The sequence below is a fragment of the Cyanistes caeruleus genome, chromosome 30 (assembly GCF_971803275.1).
Source record: "Cyanistes caeruleus chromosome 30, bCyaCae1.hap1.1, whole genome shotgun sequence".
In the NCBI taxonomy this organism is placed as follows: Eukaryota; Metazoa; Chordata; class Aves; order Passeriformes; family Paridae; genus Cyanistes; species Cyanistes caeruleus.
This window is the reverse complement of record NC_141730.1, coordinates 1705888-1713623: the sequence shown is the minus strand read 5'-3', so window position 1 is coordinate 1713623 and position 7736 is coordinate 1705888. Positions and strand designations below refer to the sequence as shown.

At 52.7% G+C, this 7736-nt stretch overlaps 1 protein-coding gene across 1 annotated transcript; it reads left to right on the top strand.

Moving 5' to 3' along the window:
• Positions 1 to 634: 634 nt before the first annotated feature.
• Positions 635 to 7166, top strand: RIT1 (Ras like without CAAX 1). Its single transcript, XM_086866366.1, has 5 exons — positions 635 to 826; positions 1333 to 1389; positions 2920 to 2993; positions 3365 to 3556; positions 4644 to 7166. Exons 1-5 carry the CDS (start codon positions 730 to 732, stop codon positions 4872 to 4874), a joined length of 651 nt encoding a protein of 216 aa, XP_086722492.1. The 5' UTR covers positions 635 to 729; the 3' UTR covers positions 4875 to 7166.
• Positions 7167 to 7736: the final 570 nt, after the last annotated feature.

The window sequence follows — 7736 nt, the reverse complement described above, 5'->3', positions numbered from 1 at the left end:
TTCCTGCTGCTGCTATGTGTGAGGTTTGGAGCCACAGGCCGTGGTAGGGGTTGGGGGGATGTGAGGCTGGGGGAGCTGTGGGGAGGTCCTGGGGCTGGTGGAGCCCTTGGGGGTCCAGGGATGGGGGGACCCCGAGGGTCGGGGGTGCAGGAGCTGCAGGGCTGGGAGGGGGGTTCGGGCTGGAGAGAGGGTCTGGCCTTGGGGAGGGTCCTGGGGATGGGAGAGGGTCCGGATGACAGAAGCCCCGAGATCCAGGAGGGGAGTCCCGGGGCTGAGGGGGTGCGGGTCCGGGGATGCTCCAGGTGGGAGCGGGCAGTGCCGTGTTCCCTCAGGGTCCCCGCCATGTCCCCCGCAGTGTCCCCTCAGGGTCCCTGCCATGTCCCCGTTGCCCCCTCAGGGTCCCCGCACTGTCCCCTGAGGGTCCCCGCCATGTCCCCGTTATGTCCCCTCAGGGTCCCCGCAGTGTCCCCTCAGGGTCTTCGCCATGTCCCCGCAGTGTCCCCTCAGGGTCCCCGCCATGTCCCCGCAGTGTCCCCTCAGGTTCCCCGCCATGTCCCCGTTATGTCCCCTCAGGGTCCCCGCCATGCCCCTGTGTCTCCACCGAGCCGCCGTCGGGCCCCGCCCGCTGCGCTCAGGCCGGGGCGGGCCCGGGCGGGCGCTGTGGCGGAGGAGCCGCCGCCATTTCGGTGTCGCTGGGAGCGGGGCCGCGGCAGCGGCGAGGGGGTGGCGATGGATCCCGGAGCCCGCCCGGGGGGCGGCGGAGCCCCGGGACAGTCCCGCGAGTACAAACTGGTGATGCTGGGCGCGGGAGGCGTCGGCAAGAGCGGTGAGTGCGGGGCTGCGGCCGCCTCCGGCCCCGGGACCCGCCGGCCGCCGCGGGGGCCCGGCCCGGGGAACGGCGCTGGCAGCGCGGGGGGCTCGGCCCGAGGGGCGCGGCTCGGCAGCGGCCGGGGGGAGCCGCGTTCCCTGAGCAAACCCTTGTCCTGAGCCCCTCCCGAGATGTCCCGACCCCTCCCCGACCCTCCCGGGGTGTCCCCGCCGGGCTGTCCCGGCCCCTCCCGGGACATCGCGGCTCCTCCCGAGGTGTCCCGGCCCATCCCGGGGTGTCCCCGCCGGGCTGTCTCGACCCCTCCCGGGATGTCCCGGTTATCGCCTTCCGCCTCCGGCCGCGTCCCTGGAGCTCGTCCCGCCTGAGGGCACGGGCGGAGCATCCCTGGGCCGATGGCAGCCCCCGTCCCCGGCTTTGGGTTTGTGCCGCGGCTGAGGGGTGGCAGTGTGACATGGGGAGTTGGGAGCAGAGCTGCTCATTTGTTGCCTGATTTCTGCTTGCAGCCATGACCATGCAATTCATCAGTCACCGGTTCCCAGAGGACCACGATCCCACCATTGGTGAGGAAAATCTTTTTTCTCTTTGTTCATTCCCTTGGCAGCTCAAGCTGTTACAGCCCATTGCTGTAAAGTGTTCCATTCAAAGATATCTCTAAATCTGGCTGTAGATTGATCTTTGATCACTCATCAAGATGAGCATTCCCAGCAGGTCAGGGAGTGATGCTGCCCCTCTGCCCAGCCCTGGAGACACCTCTGGAGTGCTGTGTCCAGCTCTGGATCCTCAGCACAGCAGGGACAGGAGCTCCCGGAGGGTCCCTGCCCAGGAAAGGCTGAGGGAGCTGGGGCTGCTCAGCCTGGAGAGGAGTCCCAGCTGAGAGGGGCCTCAGTTCTGGCTGTCCCTGGCTGTCCCTGGATGTCCCTGGGCGTCCCTGGGTGCAGGAGGGGCAGAGCAGGCCCAGGCTCTGCTCCAGGCCCAGCAGTGGCACCAGAGCCACGGGCAGGGGCTGAACCCAGGATCTGCCCTGCACAGGAGGCAGAACTTGTGCCCTGGGCAGTGCCCAGCCCTGAGCAGAGCCCAGAGAGGCTGTGGATCCTCCTGGCTGGGGATATCCCAGACCCACCTGGCCTCAATCCCGTGCCCTGTGCTCTGGGATGGCCCTGCAGGTGATCTGCTGTGGTCCCTTCCAACCTGAGCCTCTCTGTGTTTCTGTGATTTGGGAGTTCTGAGAGTGGGATGTGAATCCTGAGTTTCAGCTCTTTGATCGTTTTCCATCCATCCGTTCAGGGCATGCCCTGTCTCTGTCTGTGTGTTGGCAGACAGGGATTGAAACTGCTGCTAAGCCATTTTTAGTTGTCTGTTCACAAAATCCAGACTCTCTGCTGTGATCAGCTCTTTGCTGTTCACTTGTCAGGCCAAATTGTTCTCAGTGTTTGAGAAATGGAGAGGGATGAAAATGCTCAACAGCTCACTCTGGTGCTGTAGAACTTTGGCAGCATCTCCAGTTACCCAGTGGAAGGAAAAGTGGGGGGGAAAAAAGCCAAATTCTTGATGAGAATGGGTTCTTGAAGTGTGGGAGTACTGACTGAGAGGGACAGGATATTTGTGTACTTACATACTTGTACAGATTGTTTTCCTATGGTGTTTAGAATAAGTAATATTTACATGTATAATTACATTTACATATATAATAGATAGCACGTATATAATGTTTTCCATATTTTATTGGTATGTATTATTATGTCTTCTAAGAAATCAGCAGTTGTTGGTGACCAGTTCAAAAAAAGATCACAGATCTTTTCTGGCTTTGAGAAAAACAAAACATTATTCCTCTGTGTTTCCCACCAAGGTGACCAAAATGAATTTCTGGGCTGTGGGCTCAGGAACAGCACATGATTTTTGCACATGAAATGTTAAATCACACTAGAACAATTAGAAATTTAACGTAGTTTAAGTGAAACAAAGCTCAGACTGAGGTAGTCCAGTGCTCCAGCCAGGGTGGGCGGTTGAGGTGTAGCATTCTGTTTGTGAGCAGATGGCTGATGAGTGTTGTGCTTGTATCCCAATCTTTCTGATGTCCTGGGAATCCGCAGAGGATGCCTATAAAATCCGGATACGCATCGATGATGAACCTGCCAACCTGGATATTTTGGACACAGCAGGACAGGTATGTGAGTAATCCCAGCTGAATGGAGAGCACGTGAGGCATCCTGTAATGATCAGGTGTGGGGGACAGAAATCCTGCGTAAAGAATCGCTCTCTTCTTCCAAACCGGGGGGTCTGAGCTGTGTCACTCCTCAGGAGCTTCATGTGCCTGACTGGAGCTGTGGCACTGCTTCCCCCCCAGTGAACCAGCAGCACCTGTGGGCTGGTAAATCACATCTCAGTGGGGTTTCTGTCTCGAGGGACATCCCAAACAGCTCCTGGCTTGTGGGCTGGGGCTGCTGTTGTTTGCACAGCCAGGTCTGGGTTTCAGGTGGCGAGAAAAGCAGGATGTTGTTACATTTGTGGAGCTAAAATGCCACGGTCTGTTTGCAGGCCGAGTTCACAGCCATGAGGGACCAGTACATGAGGGCTGGCGAGGGTTTCATCATCTGCTACTCCATCACCGACCGGCGCAGCTTCCACGAGGTGCGCGAGTTCAAGCAGCTCATTTACCGCGTGCGCCGCACTGACGACACCCCCGTGGTGCTGGTGGGCAACAAGTCCGACCTCACCCAGCTGCGCCAGGTAAAGACCACGGGGAGCCCTCTGTTGGGAGCTGTTCCTGCTGGAAAATGCAGTGAAAGCAGAGGGGTTTGTCCCTTTCTTCGTGTTTTGTCTCCATGATGAGAGCGGGTTTCTCACGGGATGTGGTGAAAAGCAGCTGCCTGTAGCCGTCACAGAAATGAAGTCTTCAAGTTCAGCTGGGCTTTGATTTGTTTGTAATTCCTGATTTGCTGGTAGATGTGAGCCTGGACATGCCTTGGCCATGTGCTGGCACACAGAGCACACCATGCCCTGGGGCAGCAGGAACAGGGGGATTCTGCCCCTCTGCCCCACTCAGGTGAGACCCCACCTGCAGAGCTGCCCCAGCCCTGGGCCCAGCACGGGAAGGACCTGGAGCTGCTGGAGAGAGTCCAGAGGAGGCATCAGAGGGATGGAGCAGCTCTGCTGGGAGGAAAGGCTGAAGGAGCTCAAAATGTTGAGCCTGGAGAAGAGAAGGTTTTGGGGTGTCCTTCCAGGACCTGAAGGAGCTACAAGGAACACGGGGAGAGACAATTCCCAAGGGATGGAGTGACATGATGAAGGAGAATGGCTTCACACTGACAGGAGGATGTTTAGATGAGATATTTGGAAGAAATTCCTCCCTGTGAGGGTGGGGAGGCCCTGGCACAGGATGCCCAGAGAATTTGTGTCTGCCCCATCCCTGGAGTGTTCAAGGCCAGGTTGGATAGGGCTTGGAGCAAGAAAGCTTTAGAAAGGTTTTTTTCTGGGTCTGGAAAGTAATTTGACAAACACAGCAGCTTTTGACAAGGAGAAGGAAACTTCCTTAACTCACCAAACTACCAGGGCTGAGGACAGCTCGTGTCAGCTTGTAGGCTTAGGTCAAAAAAAGGAATATTCTTTGAAGTTTATTTTTTGTAAATGTCCAGAGAGTCTCTTGCATTGGCAGAGAAGTGATGAGTGAAAGCAGATTTGCAGAGAAACCTTTGGAGCTGGGTGGAAATGACCTGTCCTGGGGCTTGGGGTGTCCAAGTGAGCAAAGCAGGGCCAGACAAAGGAATGAACTCCTGGGGTTTGGCCTCCCTGACCAGGGTGTGCACTCATTTTCCAGGTGTCCAAAGAGGAGGGCTCTGCCTTGGCTCGGGAGTTCAACTGCCCCTTCTTTGAGACGTCGGCCGCCTTCCGCTACTACATTGATGATGTGTTCCACGCGCTGGTGCGCGAGATCCGCAGGAAGGAGAAGGAGGCTGTCATGGCCATGGAGAAGAAATCCAAGCCCAAAAGCAGCGTCTGGAAAAGACTCAAGTCCCCCTTTAGGAGGAAGAAGGATTCTGTCACTTGAACAGAAAATTTTTCTGCAAAACAGGACAAAAGCTGTGACCTTTTGTAACCAAAGCAGCTCGGTGACAAGGCTGACAGGATGTGTGACACCCGAGGGACTTTGCGAGGGAATGCGTAGCTCTGCCAGTTGTTTTTGTTTAGAGATGTGTTGCCTTGATTCTGGGTGTTGAACTTCACACCCAGTGACAGTTGTACTTTGTTTGTTGTCATTTTTTTACTGGACCCAGCACTTGTTGGCCACCAAGGCCGATGGGTTCGTGGCCCTGCACTTTGGAGTGTTTGTCCTTGGTCACAGCGCCCTGGAACTGTGCAAAGCTGGAGTTGGACCTCTCTGAATCCATGTTGTTTGCACAGGAGGATTTTGCTGCTCTCCATAACAACAACCCACAGTGCGAGGGGTTGGACAGGAGTTCACAAAGTGTCCTGGCCTTGGAGGTCACTGAGCAGAGCTGGGCTGGACTTGTGCCCTCGTGGAACAGATTTCTTTCCAGGAAAATCGCCGTGGAATGCTTGTGTGCAAGTTCATCCCAAGTGATCAGTTCACCAGCAGTGCTGTAGGTGGGATGTAAACGAGGCAGAATCACAGAAATCATTCCCAGATCACCTCTGGGATCATTGAGTCCAACCTGTGACCCAGCACCACCCAGAGCAGAGCACTCAGTGCCATGTCCAGTCCTTTAAATGCCTCCAGGGACAGTGACTCCACCACCTCCTGAGCAGCCCCTTCCAAATTCCATCCCCCTTTGTCATAAAGGTTCCTGTGGCAGCTGTGACTTGGCAGCAGTGCAGGAACCTGTGGGATTTTCCTGCTGCAGACAGCACTGAAGGTGCACATGGAGCGTGATGTGCTGGGAAATCACAGCTTGGAGCTCCCTGGCTTGTTGCAAACCCTGGGGAATGGAGCACTGGCTTGTTCAGGCAGGTTTGTGTCATCCTAAGGGCAGCAGTGACTTTGGGCAGTGTGAGTCTCTGGCAGTCATTGCCAGCTGTTCTGTGGGAGTTGTTTTGCAGAGAAAACGGCTGATCCTGAGGTTCTGTGCCCAGAGCTGGCGTTCCCTGACCCTGCTGAGGCTCTCCCTGGAGCAGAGCAGGGAAACCCAGGCCCAGCAGCTCCTCCCCTCGCTGACCTCACCTGTGCAGGTGATCCAGGCAGGGCTGGGGCACTTCCTGATGCTCATAAAGAACAATTCACTTGTGAGGCCGATCCTCCACACATGGATGGACTCCTTGCCCTCCAGCTGATCGATTTTACAGCAGTTTTGGGACCAGGTGCCTGGTGCTCCTCTGGATTTTGCTGTTTAACAACAGGACAAATCACAGCTGGGTGACTCAGACATGGTTAAAAGCAGTTTCTCTGAACCAAGTGCCTGGAACCCTTCAGTGTGAAAGAGCTGATGAGACTTCAGTGATCTTCCTGTCAGTCTGTGCTGCACAGGACGCTGAAAACCCAGGTGTAAAAAGATTGGTTAAGGAACTGAGGATAAAATATATATATATATATATATGTAAAGAAACCTCCTTATTACCTAAGATAGAACTGGAAATCCTGTGCCTGTTGCTTTGAAGAATATTTTCCTTGTGGAAAATTTAAACAAAAGAGAAGCTGCATTTTACATTTGCTTTGTGATGAGCTGAACATTTAAGCTGGTTTCCATTTCTCATCTCCTCCCAGTGCTACTCTGCTCTGGCAGCAATCACAGAATCCCAAAATGGGCTTGGAAAAGGCTGAGAATTGAGATTGTTGAGAATTTCAGACTCTTCCACGTTCCTGTGTGAGCAGCCACGTGTGTCCCTTCACTGATTTCTCATTGTTGGATTAAAAGCTGTCTAAACCTCAGATAAAATCTCCACCTGGCCAAAGACCGAGGAAGAGGAGGAGGAATGAGATAAAAAGTGGCTCCAAAGCATTTTTGGGGCTGCTCAGGTGTTTCAGAGCCAGGGCCTGACGGTGATGATGCATTTTCCAGTGTTTTTCCTTAAAATCTCCATCAGCTCTCAGCTAAAGGAGCCTGGCAGAGGTGCTGAACGCTGCACAGGAATATTTCCACCCCTAAAAAACTGAATTCTGTGCCTTACCTGAGTCCTGCAGTGCAGTTTAGGTGTTTACTAATGCCTTTGGTGAGCCTGTTGCTTCTAGAACTCGTAGAGCAGAACAGCAGCCAGCACTTTTTGTTTGTTTTTTTTTTTCTTTTTTACACAGTGTTATTCAAAGAGTTTTATTTTTTGTCACGTATAAATTTGTACACAGAACGTTTGTTTTATTTGACACAATATATATAATTTTTAATACAAACCTTTGCATTGGAGGTGTCAATCTGTGGTGGGGATGTTCAGCCTGGGAGTGCTGAAGGAGGGAAGTTCATGGTGTGCTTGTAAATTTGGGATATGTTTCCTTTGTGTGGGAAAAAAGAGTTGGTTCGTGGCATTTAAGTGGTGCAAAACCTAAAAATTCTGTGAGTCTGGTGCTAAATTGTTGAAATGTGAACATTTTCCAGCTGTGTTGTTTTTCTCTGCGTGGTTCCAGCCTCTTATGATTCTATAGAACAAACCCTAGAAATATAGAAAATACCCTGGAAATATAGAAAATACCCTGGAAATATAGAAAATACCCTGGAAATATAGAAAAAAATATAGAAAATATACTAGAAATATAGAAACTACTCTAGAAATACAGAAAATACACTAGAAATATAGAAAATACACTAGAATATAGAAAATACACTAGAATATAGAAAATATTCTAGAAATAAAGAAATACCCTAGAAATATAGAAAATATTTTAAAAATATAGAAAATATTCTAGAAATATAGAAAATACACTAGAAATGTAGAAAATATTGTAGAAATATAGAAAATACTCTAG

What these genes read in the sequence shown, in the direction of transcription:
- RIT1 (XM_086866366.1), top strand. Translation starts at nt 730, where the DNA reads ATGGATCCCGGAGCCCGCCCGGGGGGCGGCGGAGCCCCGGGACAGTCC. An exon ending in GGGAGGCGTCGGCAAGAGCG is followed by an intron (nt 827 to 1,332) that starts GTGAGTGCGGGG and finishes TTCTGCTTGCAG; the next exon opens with CCATGACCATGCAATTCATC. An exon ending in TTTTGGACACAGCAGGACAG is followed by an intron (nt 2,994 to 3,364) that starts GTATGTGAGTAA and finishes GTCTGTTTGCAG; the next exon opens with GCCGAGTTCACAGCCATGAG.